At 42.5% G+C, this 21,477-nt stretch overlaps 1 protein-coding gene and 2 long non-coding RNA genes across 12 annotated transcripts in view; 2 read left to right on the top strand and 1 right to left on the bottom strand.

The window, feature by feature from the left end:
• LOC139779191 (uncharacterized) overlaps positions 1–21,002 on the bottom strand; it is a 33,265-nt gene extending 12,263 nt beyond the window's left edge. The window contains exons 1-12 of one of the 10 annotated variants that reach the window (XM_071717466.1): positions 20,239–20,749; positions 19,471–19,878; positions 18,460–18,610; positions 18,234–18,392; positions 17,677–18,098; positions 17,079–17,556; positions 15,336–15,676; positions 15,042–15,250; positions 14,628–14,913; positions 14,411–14,547; positions 14,127–14,276; positions 385–12,328 (exon numbers count right to left, since the gene is read on the bottom strand). In XM_071717466.1, the coding sequence (XP_071573567.1) occupies positions 9,174–12,328; positions 14,127–14,276; positions 14,411–14,547; positions 14,628–14,913; positions 15,042–15,250; positions 15,336–15,676; positions 17,079–17,556; positions 17,677–18,098; positions 18,234–18,392; positions 18,460–18,582 (5,460 nt within the window). In that variant the 5' untranslated portion in view covers positions 18,583–18,610; positions 19,471–19,878; positions 20,239–20,749 and the 3' untranslated portion in view covers positions 385–9,173. The other 9 variants (XM_071717473.1, XM_071717470.1, XM_071717464.1 and 6 more) reach the window with 9 other exon arrangements.
• LOC139779175 (uncharacterized) overlaps positions 1–21,477 on the top strand; it is a 93,969-nt gene that overhangs the window by 36,682 nt on the left and 35,810 nt on the right. The window lies entirely within an intron of this gene.
• On the top strand, positions 12,929–13,903 carry LOC139779193 (uncharacterized). The gene is made up of 2 exons (XR_011719822.1): positions 12,929–13,054; positions 13,144–13,903. It is a non-coding gene; the product is annotated as an uncharacterized lncRNA (long non-coding RNA).

Raw genomic sequence — 21,477 nt, 5'->3', positions numbered from 1 at the left:
TGGCAATTACCTTTGTATGACTTAAAAAATCGATTTGTTTCAAAAATTGATTTTATCATTATTCTTTCTCCGAATCATACAACTTTTGTCTAAAACATTTTTACTTGCCGGCCTCATTTTTCGAGATATTTGGCTTGACTATTTGAAATAGAATCTGTATATAAAATAATTTATCATTATTTTAATTAAATCTAATTATATATATAGATTTACGCATTTATTACATTTGATCTGCATTGAAGTGCTCCAAGAATTCTCAGAATGTCCTAAAAAGTCAAACTTACGATCGTTAGATGCACGACGCAAATACAGATCCACAAGTATATTATATATCATAAGTCGTAGTTAAGAGGACGAGAAACTTTTCAAGAAAAATAGCATGCGTATGCGGTATGGCTGTATACTTTTATTTTCGTTTTGTCGTTTTTGTCTTTTTTTTTCCTTATGCATTAGCAACCGCTCGTGGTGTGAGGCGTCTCTTCCGCGAGCTAACATCTCGCACGATGTCTTCGCGCGTGTCGGACATAAATTTTGTTTCGTTTTTTTTTTGCCTGTCATTTTTTTGTACATTTGTCATTACAATCATTAATGTCGTTAGTGTGCATTTTACAATAACATTCCGGCGTATTTCCGCCACAATCAATTTTACACCGTGAAAGAAAACAGCGTCGCGCCCTGTTCGCTTCCTCTTTTCTCGTTCTCGTGGACGATTCTCCCTCGGTAAATTAATTAATTGAGATCATATCGAGCGACACGCGCAGCTCAACGTCGCCGAATGTAAACGGGAGAAAAGTGTCCGATTTTTAATTCATTTTAACTACCAACTATTTGGATCGTGGGAACCCTCGAGTAAAGTCGATATTCCCAATTTTGAATCAACATCGAAAGTGCGTTCCTGAGAGTGTTCCCTATATTTAGTAGACGAGTTACTACGTCAGAAATATTTCACGAACATATTCGCGTGGAATCGGCTTTTATCTCATGAGAAGAAGAGTGTCGCGACTCGACGAAAAGATTGTGAACAAGACGATCCTTAAAGGAGGGTCCACATTATCGAGCAGAACCGCGAGCCGAACTTCGCCACGAACCGAAATTATCGAGCCGACAAAGATTGGCTCGATAATGTGGACGCATGATCGGTTCGCGGCGAAGTTCGGCTCGCGGTTCTGCTCGATAATGTGGACCCTGCTTTAGATTTCTATTTAGCTTGTTGTTTATCGACGAGTAAAATTAGGACATCGTGAAACAAAATCCCGCGAATAAACCACAACTCGGCTAGTTTGATCATTCAAAAGCGCTCTTCGATTCGCGACACTCCTTTTCGCAAAACGCGATATGTTTTACGCACGTGCGGTAACGAGAGTACATTTAAATTGTTTTTGCAGTTCACACAGGAGTCAGTCGTCATTCATCGGTTGCGAATAAATAGAGCGTGGTTAAAAATTGTACAGCGATTCGTAAGGAAAATAATACTGAGCACCGTTGTTGTGCACTGAGAAAATATTGCTCAGATTGATTGAACGGACTGATACAATTAATTAACACGAGTTTATTTTTGTGTTACGTCAGCAAGAAACTGTATCTTTTTGGCGTTAATATTTTATCCTTCTCGATTCCATCCGAGCGTCACCTTTTCTCATTGCACATCCAAAGAACAAGTTGATAGACTTACACCGAGTAAATTAAAGTAACGTAACAGGCTTGTCCGGACTTTGGCATTGTAACATCACACAAGCGAACACGTCGTACACATTTTTTTTACATTCAACGACCGCTTCCGAGTGGCCCGCAGTCAGAATCATTTACGAGAATGAGATAAAAGTCCAACGAACGAGACTGACAAAATTCTTTACATCAAGCATGCTAAACGGATCTACAAGCTAAAGCTCAGCGGAGGGAAGTAGAGCGTCCTAAGTCGTACGAATAAATACGAAAGTAAAATCGATGATTAATCTATCGGCCGCCGAGAGAGCTCGTAACGGCGTTACATTTGCATATCGGCGAAGGCAGTCACTGCACGACACATTCACGCGAATCTTTCCACGATTATTGCCTTCTTCGCAACGATATAAGACATACAGTGGCGGAAGGTTCATATCGTCGATCTTAAGCCAAGCGTTCATTAAAAAAAAAAAAACGTTTGACACAGACAGAAAAAAACTTCACTCGAAAGTTTCGTTATGAGCGACGTCAGTTCTTAACGTTTAGTGTTTAGTCAATTGAATTTTAATTTAAAATTTCATATATATTCGATATCGTATGATTCACTGATTTAGTTCAGAAAAACTCGCGGTTTACATTCCAAATTGACCAAGAAACGTTATTCCAATGAGATATTATGTCCCGATAACTTGAGAGATTCGCAAGATGTAATCACATAAAAGTATATTAGTCATTTATCCTATTTGCGACGTAGTTACTTCGAGCAATCAAAGATTACTTGTCTGACAATGATGAAGGACAAATCTTCAATTAAGAGAGATAGACAATTTGGCCGAGAGACTGTAAAAGCAATGACTAACAAATGGAAACGATATATTTATCGTTATTTTCAAATAAAAGCGCTCACCCATCTCTTTTTAAGATCGACGATTGATTCTCATCGTAATTCTCTTTGTTTGTTTGTCGTTGCTAGTTTATTAGTAGATTGTCTTATGGTAAATCTATATCGAGGAATACTGTGCCATTTTAATCGCCACTGTACATACAGATCGTAACTAATGTTAGCCGAAAGGTTTATTGCGAAATTCGACGTATCGCGACAGATAATGTATCGGTCAGTTTTCTCTTATTTCTTTCTCTTTTTGTAGAAGAATACCTCTGTGTGAAGAAGTACCGGTTAATTGATCTTACTTACTTAACTCTATTCAGGTAAATACACAGGTAAACATTGTAACTCGCTATACACAGAAAAAGAAAATTGCTTAAAATTATAAATAAATTCGGCGCCCAAGGGTTTCTGTCATCGTTAATTATTAATCTTCCACACGTTTAGGCCCGGTTGCACCAACGCCGCATTAATTAGCATTAAAATCCTGGTTAATCTTCCGTCTACAAGTAGGATTAATAATTTAAGAAAAGGCAATCTCGCGCGAATCGCTAATCCAGGAATCTTGTTTAATGACTCTCGATGCAACGTGGCCTAAGTGTTTCTAGCGCAACTCTCTATAAATTAGTACATACACATATCTACGGTATTACAATAAGTAATATCTACACGGAGATTGGCTCTGAAAAATGATACGATACTCTTGTCTCGAGAGAAGTCAAAATATTATCGAGGACTCGAGAATGATTGTGTATAAAGTGCGCATTGTAATTTGGACGTTATCAATGATTATTATTTCGAAGTTTTTTTCCCCACCGTGTGTACGGCTGAAAGGTAAATGGAGAAACGCACGTAGTACGCTCGAATTGCGGCGATAACGGAGCGATGAGTTTCACCTTCATTCTCTCGTTGAACATCGCAATTCGCTAACAAGAGTCAGGGGGGCTGAAATATTCTATGTAGAGCGTAATACGATGCATTTGCTTGTGACCGATTATATTCGGCGTCTCTCCGCACGCCATACCCACACATCATCACATACATCCCAGTATCAACACGCATTGCACCCAGCGATTTGTTATTAAATCATAAGAGTTTTTTACTTTCTCTCTCTCTCTCTCTCTCTCTCTCTCTTTTCTCCTTTCGCGTAATACATACCCGCATGTAACGATATATAGATAGAATAATAATTGCGACGAAGATCAAACGAGGGACGAGTTTCGATTAGATCAACGTATTATGCCATCAAGTTGTACGTATGCATAAAATATCTAATGCCGCTTGGATCGAGATCACTATACCAACTGAGGGGACATCACAGTCTGACGATGAATTTTCTTCGTGAAACTTCGCGTGAAACAACGCGGGGAATATACAAGGTGAATTGCGTTAACGTTTCGCTGCTCGTTGAGTAAACTGAAAGCTTTGGAGAAATTAAACAAGGATATTTAGGCCAGCGCAAGCCGTGATGTGACGCAATATTTATTACGTGGAAAAAAATGATGTATTAACAGCATCAGCTAACAGCAGTCCAATTAAAAATAATCTTGTTAATTCATTAACAGTATTAATATTAAAACAAACAAGCTATACTTTTAATTTAATAGAATGTCATTTATTTCATTAATACTGTCCAATAACAGTAGTTAATTTAATAAATGACAAGATTATTTTCAATTAGCTGTTAGCTAATGCTGTTAATATATCTTCGTTTTTTCGTGTGTGTCATCTCGTTCAAAGATACAGTATTCTCAGTACATTCACATAATTGTTCATCGGCAAGCATTAAATGGATATTTATTCTATGGCTGGCACTGACTCAATTATCCTACTCAGATGTTCCTCTCTCTCCTTTCTTCTTCGTAATTTAGTTCGCAAGGCGATTGTACTGTACTCGGCAAACTATCCTGCACTCTGTATTTATAACATACATATATTTGCAGTAGCAATGGAGCAGTCAACTTTTCTATCGGCGGTTTTTCCCCTGAAAGAAATAAACGTTACTCCAATGTCGGTAATTAATCTGACGATAATCAAGTCTGCAAGACCCTGCATGATTCACCTTTTATACTCCCCGTTCTTACCTAAAATAGATTTTATGATTGATCTCCGAGTCAATAAAAAGATTCGCCTCTCAACATACTTTTCCCACTTGCAGTTTCTCTACATTGTGCAGTAGTTACAACGACAGAGAACCGCTGTCACGAAGCTACTGAGTTTATTCTGAGTATATATCATCATTTTTTTCGATTCTCGCACACGATATCCATTTCTCTTTTTTTTCTTTTACTAGTTACGATATACAAGAAATGTAATTATATAATATCTACCACGCACACACACATTTTTTTATGCGTTACCATCGGCAACGGTTGAACACGTTTTTACACGCTTTTTCTTACTTTCCTCCTCACTTTTCTACCTCACGTGTAACACTCGAAAAGACTTTGAAATTTTTACACATCAAGTACACGCCTGCATAGGCCACTTCGACATTTTGAAAATGCGAAAGAGCTAGGGGAGATAGAAAAGGACTAGAGAAAGGGATGTGTTAACTGCCGCGGAAAGAAGGTAAAGCAAAATAAACAGCGATATACGCGAGAGGTAATCGTTGAAATTAAGGGAACATTTTTTTTCGATTCGAGTATCTTTGAAAGTGTAAATTTTGTTATACATATATGTACAACTCTACATCCAAGAATATAATTCTTAAACGATGAAATCTCTATGGACGCTAAGCATTTCGATATTTTTTGTTGATGATATAATCGTAGAGGGTAAAATAAAATAATAGAGTATAAATAACAAAATAATAAATAATAAATAATTTGCATGTATCTCTCAATGAAAGATCAATTGATGAATCTCTAAGGTTTCAAACTTTCATACATATGTAAACAATAAGTTTTAATCAAAAGTTCCAATTAATCCTTCCGTTATTATTTATACATCACTTATATAATGTATTTTATATCGTAAAATTTTTCGATCTATCTTATGAAATCTATAAAATTTTTAATCTTTAAATATGTTTTTTCCTTAATAATTTCGAGTTAAAAATGTGCCCTTAATTTTCGATTTGATTTTTGAGCACTAAATCGGATTTATATCTGCTTTGTAATTTCAAGTTGAGTAAGACTTTAACTCTAAAATTGATACAAGCCAAATTGATAGTCGGATAACTCGGAATACTTTAATTTTTTACTTAATTTAAATTTTAATAATTAAAATATAAATAATTTAATTTAAATTAAGGGAGAGGATGCATTGTGGAATCATAGGACAAAACTACCTATCTTCATGTTCCTTTTTCTCATCATTCGGTCAATGTATTCGAATCATCTCTTTTATTCTTTTTCTCATGTAATTGACTATACCTTGATCACGCTTTTCTTCTAAATAAATAATCTTTTTAAATTTTAATTATAGTTTGAAAAAATCAGTTCTTTTTATAACTTTGAATGTTTGTAACTTTTAGTAAAATCATAATTTTTAATAATAGTTTTTTACTTTTAAGAATACAGTTTAATAATAATTTAATTTGGAAATTTTGTTTGAAATTTGTGCGGACGCATTACTTTAATCCGCGCAAGAATTATATATTCAATCTCTTTATGCTTATAAATATATCCCCAACAATTATTTTATTTTTAGCTCAAAATATATGGGAAAAACAAACTAGCATTTTTAAATAAGAAAAAAATCTTTCGACCCTTTCCTTTAAAGATCCTAAAAATTCGTAATTTATTTTGCACACCCAAATGTGCGAGATACTAATAAAAGGATTAAGACTCAAAAACGAAAATATCCAAATAATTAAGAATATAATCAACTCTCCAATTCGAATTTGTAAAGAATCTAAGTTTGAAGATAAATTGCAGGCGATACCTCACTAAAGAATAAAAAAGGTGAAGAGGATAAGATATTAAGCAGTAACAAAATATATGATTCTGCGACTTGTGAATAATTTGAATTTTGCGACACGATATTGATATTTTCAACACAACTGATTATACTGAATTTGCGAACATCTGTATACTAGGAAATTGCGATTACGTTAACATTAATGGTGTGAATTCTAGACGTGCGTAGCTTGTATTTATATTTGTATCGGACAATATGTAAGTAGTTTCAGCCGATGAGTTTCAATAATAAGTTCGACCGGTGTTAACAATATGATTGCACCAAATCAGATCGATACATACTATGGGTCCGTTCACAGTTCACACTCTGTTCACGGTCCGATCATAATCCTATAGAGTATTCACACTATCGAGTCACGCGATTCGATCGTTTTCGATCCAATCTTAGATTGTGTGTTTTAACATTCCCTGTTATAAAGTTCGTTATAAAAATGTCGCTATTTTCTGATGAAAAATTAGTAATAATTGCTGTGGCACTGGACGATAAAGATAAGGAAAGTGAAGAGAGAAGACAGGAAAGTGATGACAGAAAGACAGATAAGAAAAAGATCAATGTGGGTTCATCCTAGTTTGATCAATAAAAAAACTGAAGGAGAATATTTTACATTATATCCCTATTTAGTAGATGATGAGGATAAATTTGTTAAATATTTTCGAATAAGTGCAGGTACTTTCGAAATGATTGACTGATTGTGAGAACTGACGGTGGATTGAAATCAACTGTTCACGCTATCGGTGCAGGTCCGATCAAGTTCGATCACGCTCAAGAAAAATATTCTTTCGAATCGATCGTTGCTGGAGCGAGACCGGATAGTGTGGATACGTATATTACAAACAATGAAAGAATATTTGATCAAACCGTGAGCGGAGTGTGAGCAGACTTTGAGCGGACCGATAGTATGTATCGGGCCTCACACTACACGATTTCTTACATTTCCATAATTAATTAACACAACATACGTTAAATAAATTATATAAATTAATAACTTTGCAAGAAGAAAATACGTAAATCAATATAAAAGTTAACAAGCTAGAGAACATAATAATAATCCTAAAAAGTCAACTAATCAAAATAACAAAACCATTAAATTTTTCTTGTATAAGGCATGTAGTGTTTCTCTTTCCAAAGAAACAAAAGAATGAAATTTAAGAAAAGAAAATTGAGACGAGAGAACGAAATTTAGTTGGACTGAAGACGATCTCGATATAAATAGAATCGTGTCCGGAATCACATGTTATTTAGAAAAAAAGTATTGAGAGACTTTTTATCCTTCACATCATATCAACGTCGGTCTTGTGATGCTCGCACTGTGTACGCATTGCCTAAGCTGCCCAATTCTGGACGCAGTTTATGTTCAATCAGATTCCAATATTCAGCTGTGTCTAAATTTGAAATAAAGCAATACTGGCGTGTACGTTTGAACAGGCGTGGTTTGTGCAAAGATGAACGTGTTCGAGGTATCATGTAAAATACGTCGTATTCAGATAACAGATTCATAGCGCACAAACGGATCTCTTACTATCCCTCTCCTATTACACTATTACTACTATTATTAATATTATTTCGTCGACAATTTGTCAGGGAATACTTGTCTGTATGTGTATAAAATAAATGATGAATGATATAGAGAGTCCTCCTCTAAATCTCCTCGAAAACAAATAGGCATTATACAAAAGTGCACGAAGACAATATGTACAGCTAAGTAATCAGTTTCCGATTGTAGACATTCTAAACTGTACAAAGTATTATGATAAAAAATCTTTTCAATTTCATAGTAATTCCCCTCGGTATACTGTCATCGCTCGACGAGAAGCATAATCTGCGGCAGTAAACGAAAACTGGATGAATCTAATGATGATATTTTGTACTACAACGAAGAAATATGGCCTATTGCATACTGGACGATGGTCGTCACTCAGAATAGGGCCAGCTAAAAGGGTCAATCCCGCAAATGAACACCTAATGGCCGAAAGCGATCGTCAAGTCACGTTAATTGCACCAAACAATTGTTATCGATAATGGGCAAACGATATATAGATACACGCACGTTTGCACCAAGTAGAATCCAAACTCTATCACCATTTACAATCTAAGGCAGTCGAATCGAAATTGCTACACGGGTGTTTTTCGGATGGCGAAACGCGATCCTGTTCTGGGAGTTCCCTTCGATGTTGGTTCTACCCCGTTAGAACTAACGTCGAAGCGTTTAATAACATCAGCTAGAACACAACCTTGCCCACTATATTGCCCGAGCACAGTATCTGCTCGCGCGCGTACTTTTGCGACTGACATAACTACTAATTGATAAGACTCGAAACGAAGATAGGGCCACACAAAACGTGATTTTGAAATAGATGACAATAGTTTCGCACGTACATGGCGACACGTTTCCGATCTTACAGATTTTCCGTTCGGTCGCAGTCATCTCGAATAATTAATTTTCACGTCAGGAACGAATTCTAGAAATATCAATAGTAAATTAGACGAAAGAAAGATGGGCCTATCGTCATTATAGCGAGATACACGCCGATCAGCGCTACCCGATGCAAAGTAGCTCTTCAAGGTCGCACAAGGAGCGCTCCAATTTGGATGTGTGGCCTCACTCCCTTACATATGAACGCTAATCTACTCCTGTCACTTGCATTAGGAGTATGTAGAGGGCAAGGCTGGCCCTAGGCACGTCCATGCAGCAATCCTCTACTCATCTGCGCTTTTTCCTCTTAGATCTGTTGCTCGCTTTCTTGGCGGCAGTCGAGTGCTCGCTGGGCACCTCGCGCTCCGCTTCGTTCCGCTTCTCGGCGGGCCCGTGATCCGTAGATTCCGGGGACATCTTCGAAGAAGCCGGATTGCACCGCTCGGACGCTCCGGTGGTGCCATCGCCGCTGCCGTAACCGCCACCGCTTTTCACCTGCTGCCGCGTCGGCTGAAGCTGCAAAGAAGATTCTCTTTGCGATTCTCTCCTCTCGGCAGCCACGTTACCTCGACGTGTCTCGTCGACGATGGATCGTACTTCCGGAGCGAGGAGAGGACAGCCCTCCGTCGCTTTATTATCCCCCTTGTCCCGAGAGATCTTAGCTCGCGCCATAGCATTCGTGACGCGCGTGATATCCTTGTCCGCGCGAGGCTCTTCTACTACCGGTGGGTGAAGGTCTACGAGAATACTCTCCTCCACCGTCGTCGTTGCCGTCTCCGTTACATCGACGTTATCCTTCTCACCGAAGAGACGCTCCTTCTCCTTCTCCTCCTCCTCCTCCTCCACCTCCTTAGTTCTGCAGGCTCGTCGTCGTGTACTCTCGCGTTCGCGCGTCGCATGTCCCGCGGATTCGAAAAACGTGGAATCGTCCCCGTCGCAAAATTCCGCTTCCTCCAGCTTTCTCGCGTGTTCGCCGGCTTCCGGTTTCTCCTCCACCTCTATCAACGGCTCGAGATCCGTTTCCTTGCGGGCTTCCTGCGAATCCAAAGAAGGGGAAATGCTCTTCTTGACGATAGAGCTCCAGGATATCTCTGCCAAAGGTGAGGCTTGAGCTTTCAACCCTTGATCCTTGGAGTCAAACTCTGCAAATGGCTCCTCCCGCACGGCTTCCCGCACGGCTTCCTGCAGTTCCGCCATTCTCACCTTGGAAGAACGGAACGAGGGCAGAGGGGTGGAGAGGGAAAGCTCCGTTGAGCTGGTCTCCTGCGACTGGCCGTCCGACTGCAACCGCTTGCTCTTGCGAGACTTCCGAGGACGCGCCCCAGCGACGACAGGTAGGATCTTGCACTCTGGCGTCGCATCGGCATCCACATCGGCCTTCTGCATCGCGTCGAGATCGATAATCTCGACGATGTCGCTGTCGGGGGTCTGAGAAGCCCGCTTGGCAGGTAGCAGCGAGGATGATAAATTCATCATCTTCGAACCGCGATTCTTCGCCCTTTTCGTAGGGCTCGGATACGGCCCCTCTGACTTGTCCTTAAAGTAGTCGGTGAAACTGCATCTATCGGTCTCCTCCGACTTGGGCCAGACCTCCTCCAGTGGGTCGTATATCACAGTGACCTCCGCGACCTCCGCCTCGCTCTTGTCAATCACCATAATATCCTTTCGTTTCTTGCCAGATCTAGGCTTCGTTGCTCCTTGCTGCTCCGCTAATGTCGTTTCCTGAGTCGCCTGCGGATAGTCTCTCTGCGATAATCTCGCCACCGCATCAAGTTCTAACTCGCGGACCTCCGAGAGCTGAACGTGCTCCAGATCGTCGTCGGAGGACAATGTGTGTCTGCTGTGCCTTCTACGTGGGCAACTATCATTGCTTGCCTTTGTAAAGGATTTCATCGCGCTGACGTCACCCCGTTCCGAGCTCGTGGACTCGAAGCCGAGCTCGACACTGTGTATATACTCCAGATCGTCGTCCGAGATCGTGCTCTTACTGCTTTTCCGTCGCACTACGGGAGAGGAAAATTGCGCGATCGTGTTAACGGTCGCACCTGCGTCTCTGCATCTGCCGCCGCCCGTATCAACTTTCGTCCGCATCTGCATCACCTCAGACGCGTGAATATGCTCGATGTCGTCATCGGATTGCGTAGACGTGGAGGCGGCGTCTCTGCCGAGATTGCACGGCTCCACCATGTGATACTCGATGGAGCTGAAATCATCCAGCGGCGGCGGATCCAACGGCGGCAATTCGTCGTCGTCCTCATCTCCGTCATCGTGACTAGACAGTAATCTTGCTTTCTCCACATCCAACGGGGGCTTAATGGGGTTTCCTCTCTTCACAATTATGTCGGCGATCGGTTTCGTCGACTCGGACAGGTCGATAGAAGATACCTCTCTCGCGCGTTTAATCCCTTTGTCTTCGAGCGTAACTCGATCCTTGCCAGGGTATTCCCGCGGAGAAGCGCGGCTTTTCCATTCGTCATTCTTTCGCATCACCTCATATTTGTCTCTCGCTACCTTGGTATCTTTCGCGCCCTCAACTCTTTTTTTATCGACGTCATTATCCTCTTTCTTTGCACCAATACTCATCGCCGAATCCGCATTGACGCATCGCGCGTCCTCGAAGACGACGCTATCCTCGTCCTCTTTGACGACGTACTTTTCCGCGCGTGTCAGCCGCTGTTCAATCGGACGTTTCTGCGCAATCCTGAAATTCGACGTTTTTTCGAAATCAATGACGCCTTTTCTCGCGATAGGTTTCTTGATTTTCTCATCTACACTCGGCTGCGATATCTCGATACTCTTCTCGCTTCGCATCGTCTTGTTCTCCATCAACGTGACGCTGTCGTCATCGTAGCTGACGACGTACTTAGCCTTGGCGAGATGCCTCTCGTGAGCCTCGTTGCGATAATCCTCGGTACGCCTGTCGACGGATATCCCCTTGCTGCACCACAACGCATTCTCTTTCGCCTGCGTCATCGGGCTGCTCGGGATCTCACCTGGTTCGGCGCACAGGCTGAGACTCGTCGGCACGTCGCGGAACGCCTCCTCCTTCTCGTAGTCAATCGACGTCGTCGTCGTCGTCGTCTTGGCCGCCATCTCCGCGCACAGGGCGCGACGTTCCTGCAGCTCGCGTATGTTCTCGTCCGGCACACTGTCGATCGCCGGCTCGCTTGCCGAGCGCATCTCCGCGCAGATCTCGGTGAGCTCGCGATTCAGCGCCCGGCTCTCCGGCTCGTCCGGGAGGTCGGCCGCGCCGAGCGAGGCCGGACCCTCCTCCGCGCACACGCTTCTAGGTGCGTGGATCTCCTCCGCGGCGGAGTCGTACTCCTGTATGGAGCTAATAGCGTCCTCATCCTCGTCGGCCGACACGGTAATCACGGTGCCGGTGTGAGGGTTGACGACTTTAGTTACCGGCTGACCCACCCTCTCAAATACCGTACGCCTCCCTAGTAACAGAAAAAGCCGTTGGCAGGTATCAATATCACGAGTCGCTGCTCACGCGTGTCTCTTTCGCTCGCTCGCTCGCTCTCGCTCTCTCTCTTTCTCTCTCTCTCTCTCTCTCTCTCTCTCTCTCTCTCTCTCTCTCTCTCTCTCTCTCTCTCTCTCTCTCTCTCTCTCTCTCTCTCTCTCTCTCTCTCTCTCTCTCTCTCTCTCTCTCTCTCTCTCTCTCTCTCTCTCTCTCTCTCTCTCTCTCTCTCTCTCTCTCTCTCTCCCTCTCTCTCTCTTTCTCTTAAGTTTATCTCATTATTTCGCCCTCTTTCTTCTTTTCTTATTTGCAGTGATAATTAGCTCGCTCGCATGCTCGCTCGGGATTATATCATATACGAGTACAGTTTCGTTGACGAGTAAACGAAAAATCACAGCGGAATCGTTCAGATTTAAAGAAAGTGTATGTAATGCGAGTTCTGGTAGCTATAGAAGTCGGTGCTTGACAAACAAATTCTCGAGCGTCTCGAGGATAAGAACGCAAAAGGAATTGTCTAATCCTTTCGAGTTTTTTCCCCCCCATTACATTCCGCATTTGCACACTCCGCGCGCGTGTCGATTACGCGGGGGTCAAGTCAAGACAAACTTAAGAGAAACACATCCGTCCGTATCGTAATCGCAAAACAGTCTCATTCTAAAATATACACAAAGCTAAAAGCTCGAGCAAAATGTGATGGATCTACATGGTTAGTACAAAGACGTAATACCATTTGTCGGACATTTCTTTTCTTCAAAGATACAAAGAGCAGACGTCAACAAAATATCTTGCTGTTAGTGCTCGGATATAGTACAGTTACGGGGACAAAATGGAGATACCTGCCTCTGGCCAGTTCTGTGTCCACGCAAACTTACAACGCTAACGATTTCATCCTTTGTCATGTTCGGAAAACATATCACAGAAAAAGGAAAGAATGGCTTACGAGTATCTTTTTTTTTATTTGGAATACACCTCAGGTTCCGTAATATACCGTGACAACGTCATCGCAAAAAACGCTGATATAAGCATAATTATTTTTCTCTTTTTCGAGAATTTTATTTATTTGTTTCTCGTTATTGTTAATAAAGAAGCGGTATGGCAAAACGCGCGCCAAATATCATGTTAAATTTCACGCGGATTGTATACCCTGCAAGCTTTGCGAGCTTAAATTCATATGTTTGAAAAGTATGTATAGATACACACACATATACGGTATGTTTTTTTCAAGTCTTTAAGCATATACGCTGTTATTATTTTTAAATATAGTTATAAAAAAATGTTTCAAATAAAAGTTTTGTTTAAGATCAAGATATATGTTTAATTTTATATATATATATATATATATATATATATATATATATATATATATATATACTTGTGTAATATAATATGCAAGAGTCGAGAAATCATATGTACAATGTCAAAAATTGTATTTGTTTAATGAAATTCGGTGAAAATACTTTACAATTGTCAAACATAAGAACGAATACAATGACTGTACAATATGGTAGTGTAGAATGCAGGCAAATCAGGTAATAATAAAAATAAAAACATAAAATACCGCCAATACCTTTTCCACAACTATTCCTCTACACTGACAAAATTATTCATTATTAGAAAATAAAGATTGTAGTACAGATCACATAGAGCAAAGTATATCGAATAAATACAAATTACACGGAATATGTTTAGTCGCTTCTAAGCGGCTAAGCGGATCTGCATTCGTAAATTTGGTGCCTTCGACTAAAATGTAAAACTCCGTTGCACGATTGCGCACTTACCTGGAGCACGATGCGACGCGATTGATATCTCGAGCATAGCCTCCGCGAGATCCTCTCTCAGTTGACTTTCGCAGCTACCAACGGCCACGTTCTCGCTGTCCAGAGGATCACCGTAAGCTTCCATGAATCTTGGTGATTGCTCATAACTGCCTACAAAGTATAAAGATCTTACTCTCTTATAAATAATCAATTTATTTTATTCTTATATCATAGATTTCACTTTCTTCTTAAGACTAAAATATGCGATGTAACTCACAGCCTACCGATAATTATTGCGCACTTACTTCCTGATCCGTCGATGACAACCGGCATCAACGGCCTGGTCGCCGCATGGGGCATATTAACAGGCTTCGATCTCGCTGGGCGCGATCCCGTGATTCCAATCTCGACTGCCTCCGCTTCAACCAGATTGACAGCAACACTAGTAACGATCGATTTTCATTAAATTCAGTTTTTGATTGGAAAAATCATGATTAATCGGTGGGAATTGAGGAAACCAACCCGCTAGGTGCGTTATAAGTCTTGAAAACGAATTGTGGTCCCATCCACAATCGCCTGTGTGGTCCAGCGTGCGTCACGATCTCCACTTGGCTTAACCAACGATCCTCAACCGTGTCAAATTCCTGATTGTTCTTTGGCGCGAACGAAACACTGAGCAATGGGTTCGACAGAGATAATGGTAAGATGAGATCTGACGAATTGGGGGATCTACAAAGTGGCCACTGGCCCTTCGCTTCGACCTCCAATTCAATAGTAGTGTCGTCGCAAACTTTTTCCTTTGGCACCCCTAAAACAAGTAAAAGCGAGCATTAGGTAACGTGCAGAAAAAGAATTTTGAATAATATAGATAAATCTCTCTTTAAATTCTCTCTTTTGTAAAATATATAATAAGGTGCATTTATATCTGTGATATACCAGCAGCTGGTTTAGGATCCAAATCGTATTGTATCATGTTTCCATGACACGCCATGATAAACAGAGAATCGACCGCTCTTTTGACAACTTTACTACTGGACTCCCTTTGCGCGTACATCCAAGCTCTCGGCGGAGCGAAACACGCACAGATCTTCAACGGTAAAGATCCATTGTCGTCAGAATGTAACCGTTGCCTTTGTTGAGGTCTACTATAAAATACACAATATCTTTTAATTACACCTTTATAGCTTATTGTTCCCCGTAAAATTAGTTTTCTACAAAACCAGTAGCTACCTTGGCTGCGTGGAGCTGTTGACCTGATTCAAAGAAGACGGCTGCCGAATCTGCGACAGAGGATGCAATATCGTCGGATGAGGATACGGAGGAAGTCTAGGATTAGAGTACGGATACACAGACAAAGGTAATTCCGTATGAGACACAGGAGAGTGGGATCGGGTACCGTCGTCTGTCAAGCCTGCGCTTTTGTGGAATCTCGATAGTCTGTTGACGACATTGGGCGTGGAATGCGTCCTGACACCAACAGGACCTCCATAAGGCGCGACGGGAAAAACATGTGTTGTACCTCTCACGGTTGAAATAGCCGCCCAACGTGTATCGCTCGAAAATACCATGTCCTAATGCAGTAAACATACGGTAAATACATTTATGTAAAGAACTATACAAAAAGTAGACCCAAATGGGAAACTCATCGCAACTCGAAGAAATTTGACAGAAACTTTCATAGGCTTCAGAATCATGCCGGAGAAAGAAATTTTGTTGACACTCGTTTGGAACGGAAGCGGTGGAACGCGCAAAAAGAATCGCAAGAAAGGTGTGATTGTGAATGGCACCAGCATGATAAGGTAAAAAAAAATCAACTTTTCTGCTATTCGGGAACAATAATAAAGTAGGAAGCATTCGCTATATGTACTGGGTGTTCCATTTTAAATGCCCCAGACAAATATCTCGAAAAATATGGAAGATATAGAAAAACCTTTTAGACAAAGGTTGTAGGATATTAAGGAGGACAAATAATGGTAAAACCATTTTAAAAAAAAGACATTTAATTGCATATTGGAAATTACACAATTTTTTTCAACAATGTGTTTTCTTTACACCATCTGATTTATCTTATTGTTCTGTACATAAAAGTGTTAAGGTACAATTACGAAAAAATTAATAGTTTACGAGATATTTTATACTTCATGTCAAAATGTGCCAGAATAAAATATAAAATATCTCGTAAATAATTAATTTTTTTTATAACTCTACCTTAATACTTTTATATGTAGAATAATTAGATTATATAAAAAATTCATACAATTCTATTTAAAAAAATGACAACCTTTAGGTGACCTGAAAAAAATCGATTTTTTCGAAAATTGGTTTTATCATTATTTGTACCCTTTGATAGCCTACAACTTTTGTCTAAAACGTTCCATCTTATCTTCCACATTTTTCGAGATATTTGCCTGGGGGATTTAAAATGGAACACCCTGTATATATGGCGAATGCCCCCCATTTAATTATTGTTGTCGAATAGCAGGAAAGTTGATTTTTTTTCCTTTTCACGCTGGTGGTGTTCACAATTACACCTATCGTCTTTCTCGCGATTCTTTTTGCGCGTTTCACCACTTCCGTTCCAGACGAGTGTCAACAAAATTCTTTTTTCGGGATGATTCTGAAGCCGATATGAATGTTCCTGCCAAATTTCGTCAAGCTGCGATGAGTTTCCCACTTTAGTCTACTTTTTGTATAGTCCTTAAAAAAACCTCCTATATGTATTTTAAGTTTTAATGATTCAAGAGAGATTGGTGATTTATGATTTATTAAGATTAATGATTTATATTAAGATTTTGATATAATATTAATATATATATATATACATGTTAGTTTATTTTTTATTTTTTGTAGATTATGTGAATTGTCTTACAGCTGTCAATGGCTATCATATCAATAGTAATAATAATTTTAAATTATGTTTATAAGTTTTAGCAAAGTATGTATACAAAGCAGTGAAAATGTAGGAATGTATACCTGTACTTTCGCGGTGGTATCGCCACGATGTAAAATATATAGGTGATGTACCGCTGCTAGGGTCGGCCCACCGGGATGCGGCTGGATTCTAAATATGTGAAAGTCATGTCCTCTCTTGTCCGCTGTCATTAATAACGCACCGGTCAAGTCGAAAGTCATGGCAACGATCGCATCGCTATGAGCGGTAAAATGAGCGATTACGGCATCCGCATTCGAGTCATCTAACTCTTTCTCGTCTCTCGCGACCTGAAGATCTAATATCGTAACGACGCCCGGTTGCGTTACGTCATTGCCCGCGTTATTGATAGCCATCGGTGACACCGAATTCCCGGTGAGACTCGATGCTACAGTTTCACCTAATCCGCGAAGACCTTTCCCTAGTGACTTTGCCGCGTATAAAACCGTCGCTGTGTAACTTTGAACGCCTTCCCCTTCGCAGCCACCGCTGCTTCTTCTCGCGGGTATTAATTTTTTCTCGCTGCAAACATCATAAAGAGCAATTATTTTAGATCTAACACACGTGAAACATACAACCGTATTGCAGAGACTATTGAAATCATTAGAAAACAAAAGACAAAACGTATGTAAAGTTGCATACCTATAAGCGAGCCATCGCGTTCCTAAAGTGACAGGATTTGGATTTGGGCCAGGACTGGCATAGCAAGTCGTGATTGTTATATTATTTTGCAATGTTCTGGCATCGAAGACCGCAATTTTTTCTAATAACGTTATGACCACGGACCGCCTGTTCGCCAGCACGTCGCAGACTGGATGCTTGAATCCTACGCTGTGCACTTGCTCGCCGGTTTTCAAGGAGATGAAGTTGACATCGCAAAATTTTGGTCCCGGAAGAGTCGAATCCGGCTCGGAGCAGACCGCTACCATCGGCCGTTTCGCTTCGAATTCGTCGACGTGTTCGTCGTCAGTCTTTGGATTTGGTAGAATTCGAAGGGTACGAACCACGCCTTGTCGCCATGATAGGACTTCCGTTGCCTCTCCCGTCGCTGCTATTAGCCATACCTGCGTTTACGATAATTGGTAATTATTACAATCAAACGAGAACTTAAATCTTATGAAAGAAACATCAATCGGACAATGCTAAGTAGGTACCGAAAAGTCAAAAAGCGTGTTTCAAAGCAACGCAATAACATTTACCTGAACGCCAACCGCGTATCCTAATACCAACAACAACGGCGGCGTACTGGAACCTTCATTGTAATCGGGATATAAAGCGGGGTCATTTATATCCGCGTATTCAAACCGTGCCCATGATATGGTTTCCTTATTATCAGAGTTGGATACTCCGGCGTACCCCTGCAAGATAGTTACAAAGATAGTAATACTTGTATTATGATACTAAGATTTTAATCAACTTGCATACCTGTGGTACTATATCATTGATGATCCCAGCGACGCTATCGATAATTGATCGATCTACTATGGGCTGAGGTGAAACGACTTGAGCTCCTTTATGCACACCTCGCCTCGGCGATTCCGCAGACATTTTTTATTCCCAAATTAATTTTACCTACCTGTAAAGGCAGCGAAATCAGAACAGAAATACAGAATATATATAAGCTCCATCTTTTTAATTTATGCATTAAGAGCTCGTAAATTTTATCATGATGTAGAACATACCAACTCCCTTAACGCATAAATTAAGAAGATAATATTTATGTATATAGATTATCTAAAGATAAGAGAATCTTAAAACACTTATTTAATATATCTATGGAATATTTACGGTCTCAGCGTGTGACAGATTATTTAAAACTCAAATATTTCGAACATCACCCGAGAGTTTCGCATTTCGTCGCGCACTTTGGATTTCGATTCTGCTCGCGATGAATCACGTTAGAAAGTCGCGTTCGAAAGACAATTTACAAACTTTCTGATTAAAATTCAAACTCCGTTAACTACATCTTCAAGACACAAACAAATAATCCCATAGAATGTACAAGAACTGCGCTAGTATGTATACATACAAAGGAAAGGCTCGCTATCGTGCGACGTTCACGACATCGACGAACAACACGAAGGGACGAACGGAGACAAAGGAGGACAACACTCGCCGCGTACTCTTGCCGAGATACGCGTCTCGTAAACAGATGAGCGAACGACGGTCAGGGAGGAAAATAAAACCTGGCCCTCCCTGGCCTGCAGCGCGCGCGCTCACCAGGAGGGCGAGGGGAAAAATAATTCGTGCGACGACACGCAGGGGTTACGGGAGACGGGAGTCGATCGTGGCGTTCGCGTAATCATTGCGCGCGGAGGACAAAGAACCCACATTCAAGGTGCACCGTTCGTAGTTCGTAGACCGTCCCGACGACTGTGCGAGTCGCGGACATTACTGCACGTCGCGACGCGGTCGTCGCGCGATCGTCACCCTCACCGTCGTCGTTGTCGTCGTCGTCGACGCTGAATCTCGGACAGTCTCACGAAGCGTCGTCGTCACGCGGTACATTATTCAACGCTCACGAAAAGTAGGAAAGCGCATCGGCCCGTCCGTACGACGGTGGTGGTGGTAGTGGTGGTGGTGCGGTGTGTTGACGACGACTGACGGTGGGAACCGAACGGAGCAGGACGAGAGGGGACGGGCGGGAAGGGGGAATCTATTTTGCCAGCCGTCGGCCGTCGTAAAGAGAGAGGAGGAAAGGGATACGTTGTGTTGCACAACGCGAGCGCACAGCTGTGCGCGGATCGCGCGCTCCAGGGACGATCGACGGGAAAGTCACGAAACGGGAAGGAAGGAAAGAAAAGGGCGGCCGCGCCGAGTGCCGTGGCGCGTCGTTTGTCGCCCCTGTAAACAAGAGGACCGTGAATGCAATAAGGAAACCGAATTAGAAAATAAACGGACGGACCGATTCGGACGCACTCGCGACGCACTCCGGAGCCGTTTACGCAACCGCGTTAAAAAAAAAGCGACGGCGAATCGTCGTGGGATCGTCATTCGACCAACGATCGGGCGAGGGCGAGGGCGAGGGCCGAAGGAGACGTAGGGAAATCGTCGGAGGAATAAAGGGATCCTCGCTTATCGTCGCCGCGCGTTCGTTCGACGTTCGTTAGTTGTCGAACGATGAGAACGTCGGCCGTTGTGATCGATAAGCGAGAAACGGAACGGAGAGACCGATCCCACCGTACATACACATAACACACTTACTTCACCGCAAAACTTCACCGTATTTTCATCATTGTGCGAGGGGAGAGTAAAGAGAGAGAGAGAGAGAGAGAGAGAGAGAGAGAGAGAGAGAGAGAGAGAGAGAGAGAGAGAGAGAGAGAGAGAGAGAGAGAGAGAGAGATAGAAGCCGAGAGATAGGAGAGAGCCCGTCACTGCACTCCGCGCGCGCGCCACCGCCGCCGTTGCCGCTGTCCTCCGTTTACTGCGTCATTCTGCGTCCCGCGAGCCACTGACAAGCCAGCGGACGACAGTGGCTATGATGTCACGCCAGCGCGCGACCGCGCGCGCGGAACACGCGAACGGGTTCCCCCGGTTCCCCGGAGTGTCTCGGGCGAGAGTTGTTTTTTTTTTTCTTTCTTTCCCCCCGAGCCGCGCGAGAGAGCACCAGGAGAGAGAGAGAGAGAGAGAGAAAGCGAGCACGGCAGCAGCAGCACGACCCACGGAACACACACGACAGACAGACGGACGGACGGACGGACCGCGCCTCCGCGTACCGTACCTCGGCGCACGGGCGACTTCGCATCACACACCGCCGCGCGCGCGACTTCGCTTCCTCTCTCGCGTCCTTCCCTCCGCTCGTCCGTTCCCCTCCGGATCCCTCGCTGCTGGCACAGCGGGCACGAAGCGACTACGCACGTATATACATACGCGCGCGCGCTCACGCTCGCGGGAAGCGGGAAGCCTGCCCTCCTCGCGCGCACCCGCGCGCACGCACACGTCGGAGGCGGAAGAAAGAAAGGGCGGGAGGGAGGGAGAAAGACAGTGCTCGCGGTTTCTCGGAAACAGAAACGGGCGAGAGAAACGCGCTGGGAACAGTGGGAACGTCGAGTAAATGTTGTATATGGCACGCTTATGTACATACGTATGCGCTAACGTCGCGCCGCCACGGCCCGCTCCGTGTCAGAGAAACGAAAACAATAATCAGCTGATTCGGCAGCTGGATCTACTCCGCGGGGTAGAGCGGCGGGCGGCGAGAAACGGGGCTGACCACGATCGGGGACGGATCGGAATAAAGCGACATGAGCCGATGAGCGCCGCATCTTGTCCGCGATCGTTTTGCATGGTTATAAGGATTGGATGGTCGACGATCTCCCTCTTCCTTCGCGAATGTTTGTTCTTACCGGAGGGAGAGAAAGAACACCGAACTTCCTTTATTTCTCCTCTTTCTAAATAATAGAGACTATTAGAGAGAGATTGTGCCATTGATACCTACAAAATAAT

Source organism: Temnothorax nylanderi, unplaced genomic scaffold (assembly GCF_030848795.1).
Source record: "Temnothorax nylanderi isolate EJ_2023f unplaced genomic scaffold, tnyl_v1.0 TNYL_tig0213_pilon, whole genome shotgun sequence".
NCBI lineage: Eukaryota > Metazoa > Arthropoda > Insecta > Hymenoptera > Formicidae > Temnothorax > Temnothorax nylanderi.
This window is presented reverse-complemented; position numbering and strand designations above follow the sequence as displayed.